At 47.1% G+C, this 21,262-nt stretch overlaps 1 protein-coding gene across 1 annotated transcript; it reads right to left on the bottom strand.

Annotated features, from left to right (window-relative positions):
- NGEF (neuronal guanine nucleotide exchange factor) lies at positions 1-20,132 on the bottom strand. The gene is made up of 11 exons (XM_009886526.1): positions 19,860-20,132; positions 12,520-12,680; positions 12,146-12,298; positions 10,016-10,145; positions 9,181-9,255; positions 7,149-7,238; positions 5,278-5,441; positions 4,071-4,226; positions 1,325-1,404; positions 783-887; positions 1-193 (listed from the first exon to the last, which is right to left on the bottom strand). The coding sequence occupies exons 2-11, from the start codon at positions 12,675-12,677 to the stop codon at positions 21-23; spliced, it is 1,284 nt and encodes a 427-aa protein (XP_009884828.1). The 5' UTR covers positions 12,678-12,680; positions 19,860-20,132; the 3' UTR covers positions 1-20.
- Between the last annotated feature and the right edge of the window lie 1,130 nt (positions 20,133-21,262).

Genomic DNA, 21,262 nt, shown 5'->3' with positions numbered 1-21,262 from the left:
ACACTTGGGGACGACAGCAGTCATTGGCGGTTTCTGCTGCCCAGTTTCCTCCGCTGACTGTCATCTGACTTGTGCACTCGGAAACACTCCTTCAAGTTCTGGGCTCGGATTTTGGGGTTCAGGATCTCCTCCCCCATAGAACTGGGGAACCAGCCCCTCTCCTGGTCGTGAAGACGCTCCCCAAATATCCAGCCTGAGCAGAGACAGAGACAGGTGTAAATGGGGAAGGACTGGCCCTTGCTCCTGCACCGGGACAGTTGTGCTGGAAAGAGTACGGAGCTGGCAGTGCTTTCTGGAAGCTGCTCAGAGGCCTGTGCTGGAGCGGACCCAGTTTTTAGCTCCAGCCAAGGAGCCCCGCTCGCCTGAGCAGCACTGTGTTTGGACAACTGGCTCAAGGGATGCCAGCAGAAAGCAGGCACTGCTGCCACTGAGTGCTCTCTGCTGCCCCTGATGCTACAGCTACACAGCAGAGACCCAATGGGACTGAGTTCACCAGCTACAAGTGTGCCCCAGAGACCACACCGGGTGGCTCTGAAGCATCATCAAGGTAAGAACAGCTCTAGGTTACACCTGGGGTGTCTCTGCCAGCCCTGCCATAGCTCAGGGAAGCCTGGATTTGCTGAATTTTAGGAGGAGGCCGTAGCTCTGTTGGCTGTGAAGCCAATGCCAGGGTCTCTCCCTGGCAGGAGGACCCCTCTTGTCTGCTCAACAGTCACCTCTCCTACAGCGTTGCCCACCCTTACACAGGGACTCCCGGCACAGCCCCGACCCGTCCCTCGTACCGTCGTCTGTCTTGTCCAGGATGTTGAGGACGTCAGCCAGTTCCAAGGACAGCTCATCCGGCTGCTGGGCCACGTACGGGTGGACGCACTGGATCTGTGGACAGTCTGCAGGGGAATAGGGTGAGAGTGTGGGATGGACTGGGACACAACCCGCTGCAGGACAGCACAGCTCAGGTGAGCACAGCACCGTGAGCTCTGACCCAGTAAGAAACCCCGCAGAGGCCAAGGGGTGCCCCGGCCACAGGGACCCAGGGAGCGTCTCTGGGGGGAAGAGAGCTGGGTGCACACCACCACCGCAGTGCCACCCCATGAGCAGCTTGGGTGGGAGGGAGAGTGCTGGTGCAGCCCAGCCCAGGCTGGAGGGGAGCAAACTGAAGGCCAGGCCCAGGGATAAGTGGGTATTGATGGTGGAAACACAAGGGGAGCCCAGGGAGAGGGTTTGGCAGAGGCCCCAGGCCTGGGGCTGGACTAAGAGTCAGGGTGGAAGAAGGTACTCTGGGATAGGGGTGAAGAGCTCCTGGCTCCCATGCTGTGTCTCTTACCAACAAGTCTGGATGTAAACGAAACGAACTTGGTTCTCCGGTTTGGGGCCAGTGAAATCATCCAGCGCTTCATTTCACTCCTGGATAGGGGAGACAAACCGAGGTCGTGAGCATGCAACAGTCATAGGGACCCCAGCTCTCCTGCCCAGCTAGCTCTGGCCTTTTAATTCCTCTTCTCGCAGCCCTTTCTTGCCTGCCCCCCTGGGGTCCTGGACTCACTGGTGATGCTGAGCTCCCCTCTTGCACGCACCGGTTGGGATGTCACGTGCCACAGTGCCCTGGGCCCTGCCACATAGGCCTGGCTTGCCGCAGGGCCCCCAGGCTGTCCCCACACCCAGCAGCATCCCTCTTTGGGGAGCAGCACAGCTTCAGAGAGCCAGCAGCAGGGTGGGGGGCCTGGCACCCCCTGAGCTCTAACCACCACAAGCAGCTCCTGGCTCAGCTGGGTCAACAAGAGAAGTTCTTCCTGCAGAAAAGCAGTTAGAGGAACCGTTTATTCCCGCAGCTGCTATGCAGGAACGTTTAAAGGGCAGAGCTGATTAATTCACTTGCAGATGAACGCTGCGGCATACCAAGGGTACCGCTCGCTTGGCAGCGGATGAGACAACAGACCTGTGTGAACATGCTGCCAGATCCAGCATGCTGTTATGCAAAACCTGGGCCTGCAGCAGGAGGGTGAAGATCTCACAGGCGCTGGAGAAGCCCCAGGCCTGGTGCTCCCTTGAGGCTTCCTTCAGCCCCGCTTGGAAACGGGGCAGTTCATCTTCACAGGCTCCAGCTCCTGCCTGGAGGAGCAGCTGTACTCCCGGCCCCAAGGGAGCCAGAACTTTCTACCTTCTCAGATGGTAGTTTAAAGCGTGAACTTGACACACATCTAAAGCCACCAGAGTCTCTTCTGGGAGGAGAGAGGCCTAAAAGGGAGATGTGAAGGACGAGTGCTGGCAGGCTGATCTGTAGGGCTGGGAATACCTTGTGCTTCAGGGCTGAAGCATGATGCCAAGGACCAGTGAAAAACAACTGCAGCTGCAGGTCGAGTGCAGCCCCTCATGCCATGAAGATGTGCAGATGAGGGCCCTGTGCACTGAGGGGTTGACAGAGAGATCAAATCAAAGGTTGTACCATGCTTGTGGGCCTATCTGCAGGCTGGCCTTGCACACAGCTCCTTGCAGGGCTCTTTGGATCCTGCCCGCAGCCCCCAGCTCCTCTCAGTCTGTAAGGCCCCCCCCCCCACCTCCCCCTCCAGTCCTGCCCCTGTGACCAGCTATGTCCAAATGTACTGCCAGCTCCCGGCGGAGCCCACCCAGGGCATTAGTTGCAAGCTGCCACCAAGCAGGTCCTCACTGCTGTATGGGTTCAGAGCTGGGAAATGCCGCAAGTGCTGTGGAACACATGCACCAGTCTGTTTGGCACCCACTTAGCTCTTCTAATTCTTCAATTTTCCAGTTTGTGCCCGGTACTGCCCCGATCATCCCTGCAGCTCTGGAAGAGCAGCCTTCCGCAGTTGCTACATCACATCTCAGTGCGTAAGACCTGTTGGCAAGCCGTGTGCTGGATCACACGCTCTCTCCGGCCATCTAGAAGATGCGACAGGCTGCAGAAGCACAGAACTGCAATTGCCTCCCCTGAGCTGAGGCAAACCCTGGCCTGGTTTATTGTTCTCTGCACCGCTCAGTCTCACAGACGTCAAATGTGCGTTTGCCCTGCATAACGTGACTGACATCTCTATTTTCAGTACAGCAAAGCTGCAGTCACATGTCTGGGGAGAAGGTGCAGTTGCTTGCCGTGCAGGGGGCTCGTCTTCCTGATGCTGGAGCTGCACCGTGCTGGGGGGGCTCAGGGTGCAGCCCCCAGGGCTGCAGCAGCATGTGGTCCCAGCTGGGGCTGGTCTTTGCTAAGGGATATGGATGTCGAACACTGGCCTACTGACAGCGAAGTAACATCGAGCTGGGGCTGCGCATCATCTCTGGTAGCTGTTTAGCTGGTGGTACACGTACACCTATAATAGTACAGATGCTGTGCCTAGAAAACGTGCGCCTGGTAAGGCTTGGGTCAATGAGAAAGCCGTGCCCTGAGCTCCAAAACAATCAGGTCTGTGTTAGCACAGCTGAATCATTTGCCCAGTCTGAGCTTGTTGGAGCCTGAAGTGAAAAATCAGTGAGCCAAAAAAACCTGTATCCAGGGAGACAAGGAGTCCCTGAGCCGCAGAAGGGCTGCACAAGATTGGCACCGGCTGTGGAAGGTGCTGAGGAAGAGGACTCTTCTCTACCTTTGCCTACAAGCAGGAGTCACTTTGCTTCACGGCGCTGATCAGACGTGGCCTTGATCTTTGCGAGTGAGCCAGCTGAGCCACTGGAGTGTGCTCAGCATACATCCTACTTGCTTTTACTTTCTGAATACGCTGCAGACTGTAAATCAGTTAGACTCCTGTGCCGGGACTGATTTCTGACCTCTCTGTCTCAGAATGCAAAGCACCCACTCATCTTCCACCCCGGATGCTACAAATACATCGTACAGGAGAGAAACCTGCCTATTTTCACAAGTGTCTTTCAGTAGGAGAGACCGAAGGCGGACTTGGGAGAGCGACGCTGAGCAGAGGTTTGTAGGGCCAGCCCAGCTGCAGCAGTGGGACCCCTGCCTGACCCTGGTAACCCCGGAGAGCTGGTCCCCATGCAGGCAGGGTGCTGCCCTTGCAGGGGTGTAGGGAGAAAGCAGTGCTGAGCGCTGGCAGGGTGACTGTTGTACTCACTGGGATGATGCCTTCAGCATGTAGCTGGCCTCCCGGTCATCCGCATTCTCCAGCAGCCTCAAGATGAAGACGTTGGCCAAACTCTGCCCTTGGTCTTCTAACTCCTCTACTCGAAGAAGCCCCCGGGGAGCCGAGTCGAACACTTGGTACTTGTCCCTGGGACAGATTAGAAGAGTAGGGAAAATGGCAGTTATCCCAGGAGACTTTGGCTTCAGCCACCCAGAACTAAACTGGGGACACAAACTAGGAACCTCTGCATGGCAGGAGGACAGAAGATGCCCTGCTGTGGGAAGGAATGAGCGGGTGGCTATGAAAACGCACCGCAAAGCAGGAGACCCTCTCCTTGCTCTGCCTCAGGCATCCTGCGTGGCCTAGAACAAGTTGCTCGCTCTGTCTGAGCTCCCCATGTACAAAACACAGACAGCGCTCCCTCAAAGGGGACTGTGAGGCTTAATTCATTCCTATTTGTAAAATGCTTCTGTGTTTTCTGGATACAAGCTGCCGCAGAAGCAAAATATTTCCAGGCGTACAGACACTGCGGCGACATGTTTATTAGAAATGTTGGACTAGTGAGATGCTCTCTACCGGTGAGTCTAGTTAATGCTACAAAGAACGCGCTGTTCTCTGGGACCTGTCTGTTTGTGCTGCTATATTTCACTGGTGTCTAGTTGCACAAGACATAGTACTAACCACGATGACATTCTGCTCCTCCTGAGGCAGGTTACACCATGTCAAATACAACTGCTAGCCTCAGGCCTAAATTTATACTCCTCCCTGCTGCTCAAATTTTCTAGCCTGCTTTCTTAGAAGTTTAACTGACCAAGTCTGAGCTGTTCTTCAGGCAGGGATGAGTCAAAAAATCACTTCTTGACAGGAAGATGGGCCTCCTGAGTCAGCCCACCAGTGGATGTATCTCACTGCCACTCTGCAGAAACTGGTAGACACTTGCTCACTTACCCTGCTGGGAGACCTGGCCTAGAATCTGTTCAAGTCCTGTCTGCCGTAAATTTTCAGCTGGAGAGAGCTGTGCCACCCATGAAGAGTCAACTGCCCTCAAAGGCAAGATGACTCTGGAGGGGGGCGTACAGACCAGGCCAGGACTGTGCCGCGGGGATAGGACAGGGGCACAGCATCACAGCTTGGATAAACCCAGGGGCAAACAGGACTAATGAAGTGCCCCCACGTACTACCCGGATTTTGCACTCACCCAGGAATTTGTCGGCAAATTACCAGCAGATCATTGAAAAGGAACAAGTAGATTTCTCTGAAGAGTTTCTTGGTGCGAAGCGTTCGTGATGTCTTTGGACCATTCATTTGCTGCAGTTCCCCCTGTTTCAGCAGCCAGCGGGAGTGAGAGATGATGGGCACAGACTAGAAGCGAGGAAAAGATGGCAAAGATCAGGAGAGCAGCAAAAAACCATGGACTTATGTGGTCAAGATGCTGAAAGCAACAGGAGATGCAGAAGGAAGCGTAGTGAGCTCCCATCACCACAACGTGCACTGCAGAGGACGGAGCAGAGCTGGACAGAGAGGGCAGTGCGCTCTGCCATCCACACTGCAGCCAGGCACAGAGTGTAACAGAGCTCAGATGGGGACATGGCAGGGGCCCGAGAATGAACAAATACTGAAGGATGATGACGCTGGAGTGCCAAGTGCTGGATTTAAACACCAGGCTACGCTCCGCACTGCCTGATCTGTCTCTGGGGGATCCCTTGTCTCATCACCTGGGCTGAGCCTTTCTGGCCAAGGAGACTGACTTTCAAAAACGTGTATTTGGCCTTTTGGCTACAAAAAAAACAGGTTAAACGGGTTCTCACTGGGTGGGTCCGTCCCAGTCAGGAGAAGATACTGCCCACACAGCCACAACAGCACTTCTGCTAGAGTTTTACTGTACATTGTGTTATAAACAAGAAGCCCAGAACAAAGAGCATCTTACATTAGAACACGACACTTCCAGTCAAATGACTGAAATATTGGAAAATATCTGCGTAACTGCAACTCTTTCTACCTTCGCTCCCTCCCTGTGTCTGTCATGTGCATGGTGGCACAATCTTTCTTTCCACAGTCTTGCACGTTTTTCACCAGAGCACCCTTCCTGCGCCAGTGCCCAAGGCAGACCTGCTCCAGGGATGAATCAGTTCCTGCCTACCAGCACAGCCTCAGCTTTACAAGAGATGAAGGCAGTCTTGTGGCTACCCCAATCTACTGCTGTCCTGTGGACTGTGGTCTAGCCTTGACACACTGATAAAGTGCTCTGGAAAAGCAAATTCTCAGGTGCCCAGTGTGGCTTTCCAAACAAATGGTCTCTACATTTTTTTGCTTCAGTCGTCCAGGTACATAAAAAGGTTGCTGGGAAGCTTAAATGTCCTCCTTAAAGTTTGTGAAGCTGACAGATCTGAGAAGCATCTCCGTAGCAGTCAAGAAAAGAACTGCTCCGTAGCAGTCAAGAAAAGAACTGGCAACGTTACACTCAGCGCTGGAGTTTCATGGCATACATTAAATGAGATCTGGTCAGATACCCCTAAATATCGATTCAGTCATTCCCTGAGTGGGGCTAAAATAGTTCATCAGCAAGTAATTAGAGACTGTACGTAATGCATAAATGTAGGGATTAATTAAAATAGTGGGACACGCTTCGTTCTGGTATTTTCCAGCTTTGAAGTGTTTTGCTTTGTAGCTTTCGTTTTCCTTTAATGTCATTCGTAATGTAAAATAATAGCTGAAAGCTGACCTGCATTTTGGAGAGGTGAGAGGGAAGAGCCAGAACTGAGTGCTGGAGCAGGAGCCACCCACTGCGCGCAGGCGGTTTGATGCCAGTGTGTCGCATCTGTGCACGTGCACAACACGTTGGCCTCAGTGCTGCCCCCGGCCTCTGCAGAACCGTGCACAGAGATAACACGCACAGATGCAGCAGCAGCATGCTCTTCAAAGGCCTTGGAGGGGGACAGTGTGGACCAGGCCACCACAGAACACTCACTAAAAGGAGCACAACCAGGTTACTGCTGCCATGTACGTGCGCACACCACCTGGATGCCATTGGTTCGCTGTCTGCAAAGGGTTACCAGCCTATGCTTATACCTTGATCTTGAATTCCAATTTCTTCTGGATGCTGATCATCTGCTCTGTTCGGCTCATCTTTCTGACTCCTTCATTACATGCTTTCACCACCTGGAAAAAAAAGGAGTAGAAAGATTTGCTTCTACTGGCCTTAATCAGGTAAATGATGACAGGCAGCACAGAAAGGCCTGACCGTGACAGGGTAAGTGCCCTGCCGTAACAGGAATTGACCAAGCCAAGCTCTTCTATCTGTGCTGTATTCGCATGACAAAGAAAAGAAAAAAAGAAAGAAAAAACAACGACAAAAAACCCCAAACACCCAGAAGATGTTATAGCTGGAAACTGACTATCAGAGGACATGTTAAATGGCTGCATTGTTACTGAACCAGACAATATTAAGCAACACTCCTGGTTGCACAGCGAGGGGAACAGCTCATTTGCCAGATCCTAACACTCCATGTATCTCACCTTTCTTGTCCTCAACCCTTGAAAAAAGGTACACATGCAGTATCATCTTCAAGAAGAGAATGAAGCCAAAGATCCTCATTTCAAAGATGCAAAAGCTGTGGTTCTGCCAAGCACCACCAGATGCCAAGGCTGTGAAATGTCCCGTGGAAAGAGACATTCATCACACAGAGCCCAACTGTGTGCTGAGTACAAACTTTTAACTGAAAAACCACAACCAACGTGCAGGCACTACCCTATTACAGGGACCTTAACCTAGATGCCATTGCCTGTTTCGTAAGGAGCAACTCTCTTGAGAACTGGCTAGGTAGAAAAACTACGTTGGAGAACAAGCTCTGCTTTGTGCTCTGTTTCTGCTACTCAAAATCCATCAGAACATCAGCAACTGAAACTGTGATCAGCTCCTACCTATCAAATAGGATACCTATAAAGAAAATAAGCACCAGCTGGTCTCTGCTGTGATGCCTGCACCTAGCTGGGCATAGGCATCTAAACTTAAACATTTTCAGATAAGAAACCATGCAAAGGGAGTTATGAAATTGATCACGTGAGTCACTGACAGCTGAATATAAAAAGAGCTTTTTTCCATCAACAGTTGCAGTCATCTGCATACTACAGGAACAGTTTTCCTCAGGCTTTTGACCAATGGAAAAACAATTGGCTTAGCAGATACATCATGACGGATTCTGCAAATATTAATGCAAGACACTCTTCATTGCTAAGGTCTCTGTCTTTATCCCTAGCAATCTCCAAAGTGTACGCCTCCTAGACTAGTTCAAGACAAATCCAAGAGCCCATTTTGTTCTAGTATTTCAGTCAGAAGCTGCAACCGTATCCTCAAGTCAATGTTCTAGCACAGTTTTCAACTTCAAATACTTATATTGATCTGCAGGATTCAAGAGATCTTCCAAGCTTCTGATGGAGAAGGGTTCAAACACTCTATCCCAGCCCACATAGCTGCCTGCCACATCCAGATCATTCAGATATGTAGCCAGGAGGTGGGATCGCCCTGTCTGACTGTGTCAGGAACAGCCCAGATGGAAAACACCCGATGCCTTCCTGGTGTTTTGTACACAGCAGTAACTAGCACAACTGAACACCACACCTACCCACCAGCTTCAGGGAAGAGGGCTAAAAGCAGGCTTGAGTACTTCATTAAGAAACTGTTATTCTAGGTCAGAGGCAGCAGTGTGCTGTACCGGAGGAAACCTGACACAGTTGTACTCTACTGCCTGTTGCAGCTAATTACATGTCTCAGTGGGATCCATCACCTTCAGGTATCTGCAAAAACAGTTTGTATTTGTGAAGACCCCAAGGGAAAACATTCTCTCTGCCCTTTCCTACAGTGGAAACAGACACATCTGTTGTTATCAAGGAATTCCTTATCACTGACATCTAAGTGCTGCTAGATTAGTCCATCTTTGAGAGCAAGGAAGACTTAAGAAAAGACAATTACTCTTGAAACACAGTGACAGGATTCAAACGGACAGCTCCAGGAGTGAATATAGTTTATAGGTCTTTTCTGGAAGGGGGAACTGAGCACGATGGTTTCATCTTAATGGCCTTCAGTTAGCTCATTCAAACTTACTGTTTCCAGCTCTTTATGTGCGTCCAGGGCAGTGGTTTCCCTGTCAGACTTCTCTTCCACTTTCTTCAAAATGTTCTGCAGGGGAGGAAAGGCTGTGTTAACTCTGATCCCAACCTGACAGCACCGAAAAGTCTTTGCTGGCCTCAGAGTTATTTCTGGCCATCAGCCTAATTACAGGATAGGTGACAGAGTACAGTGACTCTCACCTCTTAGCTCCTCTTTTTCATTAAAACCTGCTCCTATCTGACCTTATAGCTAAAAGAAATATAGCAGGCAGACTCCTATTTCATAAATATAAATGAATAAATAAAAATAGCTAGAGCTGGCACTAACAGACAGTGCTATTGGTAATCCCAGCAGGATAAGACCAATCGGACTGAGCTGTTTCCTCATCCCTAGAAGTATGTCTTTTAGCACAGTGTTTAGGCAAGCTGGCAAAGCACAGGGGGAAGATGGCTGATAGTCTGGTCCAAGCCACCATTATGTAGAGTATTACACACGGAGCATTTCCATGTTCTGCAGCTGTTCTGCACCGTGCAGCTGCATGTCAGCATCCTAACCATCAGGCAGCTGCATTGATGGACTGTTGCTACTCCTTCTAGCAGCTCAACAAAGTTCCTCCTCAACTCTTTTGCTAAGGAAAAGCTATCTGGCAAATTTAACACTAATTTGGGGATGGTTTCTGAATGACTGAAATAGTTATTGAGAATGTCTGATTCCTCCACCTTGCGTCCTGATCATGGCTGTATCTAAGCCTTACTTGCAACTGCTGGAAAGGAAGATTCCGGGAGTGATCCGGAAGACCTTGGGGAGAGATAGAAAAGCAAAACTCTACCTGCACCAGCAGCTTGAGCCGAGTGATCCTTTGAAACGGCAGAATCAGGAAGGAAGAAAAGGACAGACCTTTGCACTTGGGATCCAGCTCCAGCTGTGAGATCAGTTCCCGGAAAGCTGGCTTGTCCTGGCTGAGAGGAGAGAGAGAGAGGAGGTGAGGGCTTTGAGTGCTACCCTGCCTGCGACTCTGGTACGTGGCTGGTGACCCAAAAGCAGCTTGGTCCCAGAGACAGCATCTCCCAATAAGAGAAAAGAAGGGAGGAGGGGACTGAATGCTTCTAGGTGTATTTTAGTTTTAATCTAGAACTATTTATAGTGTTGGGGGAGGGAAAAAATAGACTTTTAATGTAGAAGCCATGGTAGTGTTCACATGTGTTAGCACATCTAGCTCAGCAGCATACGCTGCGTGCGTAGGTGTGTGTGAATGGGGTGTGTGTCCAAGTAGATGAGTCAGAGGCATAATTATATATTTTTACACAGTCGGAACTCTGTGACAAGGTGAAATTCACACAGTCGTAAGAACAAGACAAGCCACAAAACAGCTCAAGCTTGGCTACTCCTGCCTGCTTAGCCGGAGGACGGAAATTGTTACATGGCCAGAGAAGGGCATGGGCCATGCCCGGGCCTTCCCTGGTGGCGTCTGCAGCAGATGAGGACACTGCTGAGCCACGGACACAGCTACGCCGAGCAGCCTCACAAGCCCCAGCTGCCGTAGTCAAAGACAATGCCTCTTGGCAACTGCAGAGCCCTGAGAAAGACTTACACTGCTGGAGTCCTGGCTGGCAGAAACAGCATGGATGAGAAGACATTGCTAACTATGCAAAACCCGTCTTTACCGTGTGTGACTCGCAACGATCCAAGAGAAGCCACTGTAAGTATTTCTCCCTGCTGCAGCAGGTACTTGTGTGGTGGGTGTGACTCACCAGAGCCACAGCAGAATGGACCTGCGTGTGTCTGAGGAACAGCCAAATGGGGGGAACTGCGGCACACCTCAGGCTTCGAGTTCAGCCAAGTGCTGCAAAATTCTTGTGCTAACTAGGAGCCTGTGGAAGGGAGTCTATTCTTTTCAATTTGCTTTAGGTTCTCCTGCAGACAAAAAAAAAAAGCTACCCTCTAAATTAATATCTAAGAATACCTCTATCTCCAACAGGTCCTTTTCAAGCTCTAGTAATCCAGCCTATTGCTGCTTTGCTTCTGAGTGTTTAGCTAACAGCTCTAGGCAAACTGTTTATATTCTGCAGCTATACTAATCAATTCTGACTGAAGGAAACCCTGCGGTACCCTCCTTTTGGAGAGAACAGTTGGCCAAGCTCAACAGAGGCCCCTTAAAGTGTTTTTTTTACCTCAAAAGCTGGAGCGCAGAGAAAGGAAAGGATTGGGGCTTGTTACATTGCCCTGAACCAGATGCTGCTATGGGGAGGAATACAGTGCAGCATGTGCAATGGGCTGTCCTGAAAGAATCCAGGACATTGTAGCTAAAGAAAAATTAATTCTCCTGCTCAAAGACAAGCTTGTAGGGCACTCTTTGTTTTGAGCTGGTGTAAGAGTATTCCTACCGGGCCAAAAGATTTGCTGAACTTGAAAAATACTGCAAAAATATCTTCAATTATATCCTAAGGCCTAGGTAACGTCTGTGTGTGTAACACCAGAATGCAAAGAAAATGGCTTTTTTTTTTTTTCTTTTAAGAAAATTTTGTTGTTCTGAAAAAAAAAAATCTCAAATTTGGGTAGGTCAAATGCCTTGCTGAGAAGCTCAGGAAAAGTAGTGGCTGTTCTTGTCATCAAAGAGCTGTATCATATTCTTGGCCTTTCAGGCTCTTGCCTCTACCTGCAGTTTAAAAATACATACATTTCACAAGTGTGTCCCCCAGTGTGCACCATAAATATTTCCCACAGTTGGGAGCTGCTGGCTCTGAATTTACTTGGTATGTTACTTGCATACTATATCATACCACCCTTACTATAAAGCCTTTTAATTGTGTTTTCTTTTTAGAGGTACAGTGAAAAATCAGTGAAGTGGGAAATCCTGTTTCTGTGCTATCCAGCCCTTTCTCATAAATATCAAAATTACAGCTAAATCTGTGGCCTATACAATTATCAAAATAATTTAGCATCAAGCACTGGAACTCACAGAAGCTGCTTGTAAGCTCTCTCCTGGTAGGTCTGGTTGGAGACGTAGGTGATGTACACAGAGAAGTGATTAACTGTATGCTGGTAGACAATATCGCACACATCCGAGATCACAATATTCTCCTCCACCCGGTGCTCCAGGTCCAGCAGGAAGCTAGATGAGAAACGCAGCACTCATGTTAATTGTGACCTGTCTGTCCCAGGTAGTTCCCAGAAGCAGCCCTTGGGGTTCAAAGCAATGAATGTGTCCACAGGCTCTTTGAAAAGTCAGTGGGTAACAGACTGCCCCTAGTCAGCTCCTCCATCCCCCTACAAATGAGGTTAGCTAAAGCAATGCCATTCAGCCCGACAAAAATCCAGCAGCAGTTGCCTTACCGCTCACTAACAGCCATGACATCCAGGACATTGGAGAAGAGGATGTGTGCCTCAGACTGGTGTAAGATCTTTTTCAGACGTTCGTTTTCCATGAAGTGAGACACCAGCAGATTCAGACTCTTGTAATACGAGGCTTCGGAGGTAACCAGCTCAAACATGGCCTGGGGGAGAATCCCAAAGAAGGAAATCAGCAGGTACCTTCCAATTCTATAGAGAGGCACGCGTAACATTAATGAGAACATCTGTGCTGCACGCAGTCATGGACCTTGCACACACACCCTCCAGGCCTGGCGTACGGGGAGAGGTAAGCACGCAATGGCATTTGCCATGTGTTACACAGAATAGTGACTTGAACAGGTGAGATTTCCTACCTCAACCATCAGACCTGGCTCCTTCTGTCTTTCTCCTAAGTTGTTTGACTACATTTCTTTCCATTGAATCTCCCCAGAAGAATTATCTCTTTTTCTCATTATATATAGGCAGTCTGATTTTGTGCATGTGCACACATAACAGCACTTCATGAGCTCCCTCCTTCTTTCCCAGCGTCACTCAGTCTTGACCCGAGGCTGCTCCAAGCACCGGCCCCCTCTATGTCCACTTGTCACAGTCCTGCACTTCCATCTCCCTTTCGGGGAGTTCCCCTTGGCAGTCCCCCTACACCCTCCAACCCCCTGCGGACCACCGCTGCGCTGGCTTGTTGCTCTGCTCGTTGTGCCTTATTGTGCTACCCAGGAGGGTGTCCTTGCACCATCTACACTCCTGTTTTAGAAAAAAACACGGTGTAGGGGCTGGGCTGTACAACACCCAGCACACGGCAGTCCCAGTGTGCACCACGTGCTCTTCGGGGCACAGCTAATACAAATACACAGCGGTGGTGCTCCCAGCCCCTGTGTCTTCCCTGACCTGAAGGAAATACAGCTGTTATTGTCCAAGTGAGGCTCCCTGGCCTTACACTTTCTGACCCAATTCACCAAAGACTGCAACAAGACAAAGCAGTCCTCAATTATTACTGTAAGCCATAAATAATCTCCAAATTCCAGCCCTTGCTTCTCCTGTTAAAAGAGAAGTCTCTGGTGCAAAGCCCGGCCTCCTCAGGCCGGGGGTGTGGTCTGGGGAAGCGGAAAGACAAATTGATGGTTTGGTTCAGAGATAAATCACAAGTTAATGAGACGAGGATGTGAAACCTGCCCCCAGCAGGTGCTGCAGTCCACTATTGCCACACAGAGTTCACTTACTGCTCAAGCAAACACTCATTGTCTTCGTTAAGAGGTAGATAAAAAAGGTGATTATTTACACAACTACTGAATCCGTTAGTTGAAGATTAATTAAGTTTCTCACAAAGGCTTCAATATGGTGAAAAATCATTCGATCCTTCAGACATCTCTTGATGAAGGGCCCCTTGTCCTGGGGCTGCCCCATGCTGCTACTACTGCAAAAGGAACCTTTCGGTAGCTCAAAGTCTCGCTTCCTTGAACCTAAAGCTGCTTCGACCCTTCAGCCCAAGCTCCTCTGCTGCCCACAGCTCCTTTGGTGCACCCTGGTGAGGGTGGGAGCTGGCCAGGCAGTGTGGCTGCCAGTCCCCGAGGTCTGCCAGCTCTCAGGCTGCAGGGACCCAGCTAGGGTCAAGGAGATCCAATGGAGCAGCAGGTACATACAATAGTTTTTTGTGCTGTGCATATGGAAAAATATCTTCCAGATTAGCTGAGGATCTGTCTTGTGGCTTGGTTGTTCTTTTTTGGAGTTGTTTTTTAATTTTTTTTTTAAAGGAATTATTTGAAACTCTCTGCTGATTGGTTTTTGGCCTTTCCATGGAAATATTGCTATGCATCACAGAAGAACCTGAGGTATGGAAACCTGGGTTATATTTCTGACACTGCAGTCCAAGATCTGAGAGGACGGGCACAGCAAGGAGGGACTGTTACTTAATCCAGAGCTGCTAAAATATCAGTTGAAGTGACGCTTCAGCTCTTTGCGGGGTTGGTAGCCTAGGAAATATTCCCAGTGGGCAGCTAAGTCAAACAGGCGGTCCTTTCCTGCACCAGAGGAGGAGGCTGGGTCTGCACAGCCCCCAGAAGGGAGACAGAGCAAAGAGTGTGGGTAGAAACAAACATACTTGGTCAGTGTACGTGGAACAGCTGGTGTTTAAGGAATAAAAGGATGTTTTGTTTTTTTTTTCAATGCCAGATTCCCAATGAGAAAAGTGGAGGAGTATCAGCTCAGCTTCCCCCAACAGCTTCACCAGGGTATCCAGTGAACCTGAGAGAACATATTTCTCCCTGCATGACGGGCTAGGTCCTAAATGCACCTCTTACAGCATTAACTGTACCTTTAAATTTGATAAATGAGAGGAGAAGCGGAAATAGATAGAGATACAACAAAGAATAAGACAGGACATGCTGGGACAGCCTGTCCCTTCCAGATAGCCTCGGGATTGATACCACCAGTCATTTTGCACTGCAGCTTTCCAGACACTCCAAACCAGGATTATTCTTTTCTGCCAGGTTTGATTGCAGGACGGCCATGAGAGCCAAGATCAAGACCTGCCACTGTACCACAGCCTTTAAACCCCCAGACAACTTGCTTAATCCAGGAGGTTGCTTCCTGATCTGCAGAAGCCCCTATGCCTATGTTTGGAGAAATTAATTTGTGTGTGTTTGCTATACCTGCATGGGTATGCGCAGAGTGCAAGCCATGCTAAAGAAATAATGAAATCCATAGTGAAAATATCAATGCACAAGGTTCTGATTTAAAGGAGATGCTAGGAAAAATAGAGAACATCCCCACTGGTGGGGACAAGATTCTGGTAGAGTTCACAGGATGTGCAAGGCACGAGTTTCTTCATTTACTTTGGAGATCCAGCTGGTCCTCTGCAGAGCCGAAGTACCAACTCCAAGCAGCCAACAGCTGTTTCCCTTTGAATGGTAAGTATGAGCTGCAAACCTAAACTGGCATCAAACATCCAACCACACGATGCGATGATGTGATCTCTGTGGAATAACTGAACTTTGCTAGCTCTAAGCAGTTGCTAGAAAAAAAGAACATAAGCGTCTGGTCTCAGAATTGCAAAAATAACTAGAAAAAAATTTGAACGAAATGTCAATTGAAGCAATACTATCTTCCTGAGTCTACAAATAGTCTGAAACTATCTCTTGGAAACATGACCAACACTATTCCATCAGTCCTCTGGGTCATTAACTTCATGAAATTGAGTCACATTGTCGTGGTTAGCTATACTAATCATTTTCATTGCTTATGTTTTGGCAGAGAAATTGCGAAAGGAAAAGAGAAGTGAAGCCTAAGGAAGAAGGAAATGTAGAAGATAAAAAAGGAGAAAAGGAGAAAAATTAAGAGTCATCAAAGACAAGAGTAAGTAATCCTACAGGCTAAATTCCTCTTGAGACAATACGGTGTTTTATTGTATAGATTGGAAATACCTGTTCCTAATGGCCCTGCTCTCTTCATGTAAACCACCAGGTAAGCAGGGGGAATTCTGGTCTAGTCTAAGAGGGATGTTGCTCTGATCCGATGCCACAGCATTGGCTGTGACCAACTCTCAGACATGGTTACCTTCACAGGGCCACTCTGACATCCACCTGCTAGAAGCGCACTAAATCCAGCACGAGAGCTCTTTGGAAGTTTGAAATCTAAGGTTTGCTCAAAGAAGGAAAAGAACAAAAGAGAAAGACTGCCTACCTGTCAAATGTGCTCCTCCACACAGAAGCCATGTCACCAGTGCACACAATCAGGTTCAAGTCCCTCTTTTGCTTGAGCAAAGAATATTTTCAGAGCAGCAGCTCTCTCATCGAAATTCACACCATGACACATGGTGCAGATTAGTCTGTCTCTGCCCCTTTTTCTAACACCAAAGTGACCTGAATCCAAATAATCCCTGGCAAAAACTTCATCAAAGCTCATAACATCTCAGCAAAAATGGTTCAGTTCAAAGATTGAGAATACTTTGCTAAACTATTTTTACTAGTAAATTGTTTTGGGCAAGTTCCACTCAGCTCAGAATCTCCTAAGACACAGAAGATGAAGACAGTATAGGAAAATCAATACAGTTAGCAAGCAGAAAAGGACAAAATGAGGTAACTATGCAGTAAATAAAAGAAGGACAAACTGAAAGGTAGAGAACTGAACTAGGAAAGAGGAATAAACCAGAGCCACTCCACAAAAAGGCCATATCTATACCTAATTTAAGGTTGATGCTGAAAGAAGTTTCACTGATTAAATGTTGTTTCTTCTAATCTCTAGACTGCTACCTCCTCGGAGCCTAGTACCCTGGTGCAGAATTTAACCTAAATCACATGTAATACAGGGAGTGTGTTTTGTCTCTAGTCACTTGTTCCTCCTGCTACATACGTGTTGCCTGTCACTTCCTCCATGTTGACTCTATGTCAGAACCCCAACAGCATTTCTTTTGGCTTGTTCTTGCATGATTACATTTTCTGGATAGTTAAAAGAAAGCCCTTGGTGATTTGTGTTTTGCTGTGTTTGATGCTCAACAGATGTCCGGATAATTAAAACTACCCTATCAATGACTTAGCAATTTCTGATAATTATTCCAGTAGCACATAATTTTCGTATTTCCCTGACCTCTGTGGTCTGTAACAAGTCTTTTGCTTTTTCTTTTGTTCTTCCTTTTTCTGCATTTGCACCCACATTTTTTGTGACACTTCCAGTTGTTGTTTTACATCTTGCTACTCTCACGTTCGCTTCAGATGAAAAAGGCTGGTGTCGCAGAGGCCATTGCTGTCTGAATTTGGTTTGAGTTCCCGGGGCTATCGGGCCATGCTGCAACATTTTTTTTGCTGAAATTGCTGGGGGGTGGATGTGGGTTTGGGGATTTTTTTGTGTTTTCTTTTTCTTCCTGAAACTCCATTTTCTGGCTCATTTGTTCCAATGAGGACAATGACAAATTGCCTTCCATGACACTTTTCAAACATCCATTGCTCTTCCAGTCAAGTTTCTTGTTTTGATGCTTGAAAAACACCTGTGTCTTGTGTTTTATCTTGTAACCTCCTTAGTAATTTTCTGTCATTGCCAATAACAAACACCAGATTCCTCTTCTTGTTCCTGTCTCCTTCATTTTGCAGATTACTGCAGATGTGCAACTTTTTTTCTGACTGTTTAAGTCCTGCTCCATCACAGCTATGATGGTGTTCCCTTCCTCAGCCATGAACAGGGGTGTTTGCTTCAACTTTCCTTCTGTTTGTGTACTGGTATTCCTCCCTGGGGTCTAAATAATACTCTTGTAGCTGGCTGAAGAACTGCAAGCTCTTCTAGTCCCTGTGTTTACCACAGCTTTTGAAGATAAAATGGGTCAGAAAGGTATAGTTTTGTCCTTAAGACATTTACACCAGAATTTCTGCTGCCCTGTACTTCAGGTAAATTCCTCCAATTCTCCTTCATGAAGCTGAAGACTCTACATTTACTTAATCAAGCCCTCATGTACAGTTCACACTCCCAATTCATATCCAGCATGAGTACAGTTCCAGCCCTGCAGGAGCAAGCCGTGCTTGCTTATAGCAAGGCTGAATTCAACATAATCTCTTTAATTGCCTCAGTGATTTCTCCAGCCCTCCTTGTTTTCTGTCCTTGACTCTCCTCACAAAGCAAATTCTCCACTTTATCTATTCAATGTTCAGCCAATTTCACAGCTTTCTGGCTTTGAGCAATTTTATAATCTTTTACTGTGCTAATCCCAGAACAAACAGGAAGAAAATTTCAGCTCTGATAAACTAACATCAGGGGAAAGCACAGCACTTTTTTAAGGCAGAACTGTCCCGTCTCCATCTGCTTTATTTCTCTTGTTATTTAGACCAAGAGAAGAAAATTCAGAACACTTAACATTGGGGTTTAGCAGCAGAAAGATTTTTTCCTTAAAACACCTACAGGTAACGAATGTAACTCAACAGAAATGGCAGGTTTTGAAATCTATAATGCAAACTTTTAAGTTAATGTTTCTCTGTAAAAGGCTCTTCATTTTGAAGCAGAAAGAAAAAGAAAAGCTTGTAATTTTTCAGATGCCAGATTGTGTTTGTAATGCTGGCAGTTAGAAGTACGGTGTTTTGCCAGGTAAACAGAACAAATCTGATACGGAAATAACCAGTGCAGAAGAAGAACATGGAAAAGCAACAAATAATTTTAGTCACCTTCAGCCGTAACCCTGACACACTAACAGCCCGTGCTTGCTAACCCAAGCCACCCTGTATGAACATCAGTCCCATCCACTAAGGGTGTAACACAGCCCTGCGGTTCCCAATATGAGCCCTTCCAGCGCAACAGTAAAGTTACAGCCTTGGCCAGGACTAGGGTGGCACTGTATACACAAGGGATTCATAGATGTCGATTGTGCAAATCCAGGTAAACTTAGGGAGATCTGCTCACACCCTGAGACGCTGTTCTTCAGCATTTTGGCTACAATCTCATGAGCCAGGGCTGAAGAGATACACTGCCACAACGGTCTCAGCAGAAGCAATCCTGGTGCAGGAATATAGCAGGACTCACAGGATCGAGCCTTTGAAGGCCCATCGCTCGTATTACAATGCACACCACACACTAAAAAGGGTTTGTTTTTCTCCACTGCCAGCTACTAATGCAGTCCTGTGCATCGACAAAGAGCACTCGTGCTCCCAATGCTACCCAAAATAGCAACCAGTTGTAAATTGCCGTGTGACTGATGTTTTCATTACTTGCAGCAGCTACCCCCACCAACTCCTTTCACTGTTTGATGCAGCCCTATAAATTAACAGCATATGACTCTTAAACAGTGATGTCACTGCACTGTATGGCTAAAATGCAAATATAGCTGTCATTATTTTTTACTGTTTTGCATAAGACTCCAAGTAATAGCATTTAAAACCAAGGAAGCTTATCAACTTCCATCTCTTCCCTTTCCATTAAGGCCATCATATTTAAAACAGATTACAGTTAACAGTTGAATTCTTGTAAGATTTCTGGTGGAAAGTATATATTCTGCTAGTAACTTGAGAAGAGGATTAATGTGCACTGGGTACCAAAAGGTCTATTGCAAGAGACTCTTCGTTATCCTTGTCTTCCTTTGTAAATTGCTCCTAACACTGAATCAGAAAAGGGAAAAGAAGTTTGGTTTGGCTACAGAAATTTCCAGCAGCAATAGCACATAGAATAACATCTGTAGTTTCAAAAAAAGAGTGAGTGGTACCAGCAGTGCAACACAGAAAAGTACTCAGCAGGGCAAGGCTTGTCTGTGACTGCTATGAAGCTTTTCATTTTTAAATCTTAATCATTTGACTTAATTCACTCTCACTCTTTTAAGCAGCAACCCAGTTAAGAAACACTCCACCTTCCCCCATTACCTCCTGCAGCTTGATCTCATCTGGCTGGAGGATGCTGAGCACCCCGCTGCTCCGGATCTCAGGAAGATCCTGCCATAAGTTGAACCTGGAGTTGGAGTTCCTCAGCAAACTGATTTGTGGTGGAGCTTTGCTTTCGGTTGTACTTGTGGGTTCTGCTTCAGATGGGGTTTCTTCGCTGGGTGAACTCTCCTCAGGGTCTGTCTGTGAATCCTGCAGTCGTCGGGTTTCGATCTCCTGGCGTGTAGATTTATCTCGATATTCCTGATACAAGAGCCCTAGGAGGCAACATTAACAGGTCTGAGAGGTTACAGCTAAACACAAAAGTGGAAATGTATTGTGGGAAAGGATATTTGTTTTGCATTAGTTCACCTTAGCAAAGGTGAGAGACATCCCTTCCGTGCTGAGCGAAAAAGCTAATTACAGAATTCCTATTTCAGCCAGAAGTGGAAACTATAAATGGAAGGCCATTTCCAAATCTAAAGCGTTGTCAACAATCTGCTCTCACAAAACATTTAGTAACACAGTCAGATGAATCCATGATCAATCGGAAGATATAAAAGCAGCAGTTTGTTATTCGACAAGCTTTTAAATGTTTCTTTTAAACCTTGATTTTTTTTTCTGCAATATTATTATGTTACAAGTTATGTAGATTGATAGGTATGCATAAAATAACACTGCATACATGGAAAGTACTTTAAAGGAGCAATTTGATGGCCATGAATATCCTTAAGGAGAAAACACAGTTGCTGTTACGGCATTGGACAGGTGAAGCTTTGGGACAACAAGTTAGAGTTACTAGTTTGTTTTGGTATTGATTTAGTGGTTAGCCTTGGATATGTTGCTTAATTTCCTTCTGTTTTCCTTCTCAGTTTCTATGATGATCGAAGATAAAAAATTAACATTCAAAAGCTCCCTGAATGTCACAGCACTAAGGAAAAGGTTCTGAATTCACACCATCTTGCGGCACGTTAATCACAGAAGGTGTCTTCTGAGTTTCAGTTACTAACTTCAGGAGCAGACAAAATTACACTGAATTTGCCCCCACCCCTGATTTCAAGTGACAGCACAAAAAAGGTAGGAACTCTGAAATTCTTTGGCCATCTTTAGAAGATCTTTTGTCTCTCCCAGGGCTTTCTAACTGTCCCATTTCTCTTTCTGAACCATCTGTAGGACCCAGAATATTAATTGCTTGAATATAAAATGTAATTTAGAAAATATGAAAAGACAAGAGAGCATGAGCCTGCTCTGAGTCACTCTCCTCACTTACTCAAATTGAAGGAGTGCAATTTACATTATCTCCCTCAGTTAATACTTGAATTGCAAAGTGTAACATGAATGAATAAAGAGAAAAGTCCTCAATGTTAAAAATCCCCCAAACCCTACGTAACTTATTTTGTCTGAAT

The sequence above is a fragment of the Charadrius vociferus genome, unplaced genomic scaffold, assembly GCF_000708025.1.
Source record: "Charadrius vociferus isolate BGI_N301 unplaced genomic scaffold, ASM70802v2 scaffold1346, whole genome shotgun sequence".
NCBI lineage: Eukaryota > Metazoa > Chordata > Aves > Charadriiformes > Charadriidae > Charadrius > Charadrius vociferus.
The sequence above is the reverse complement of the archived record's forward strand: the minus strand, read 5'-3'. Positions and strand labels throughout refer to the sequence as shown.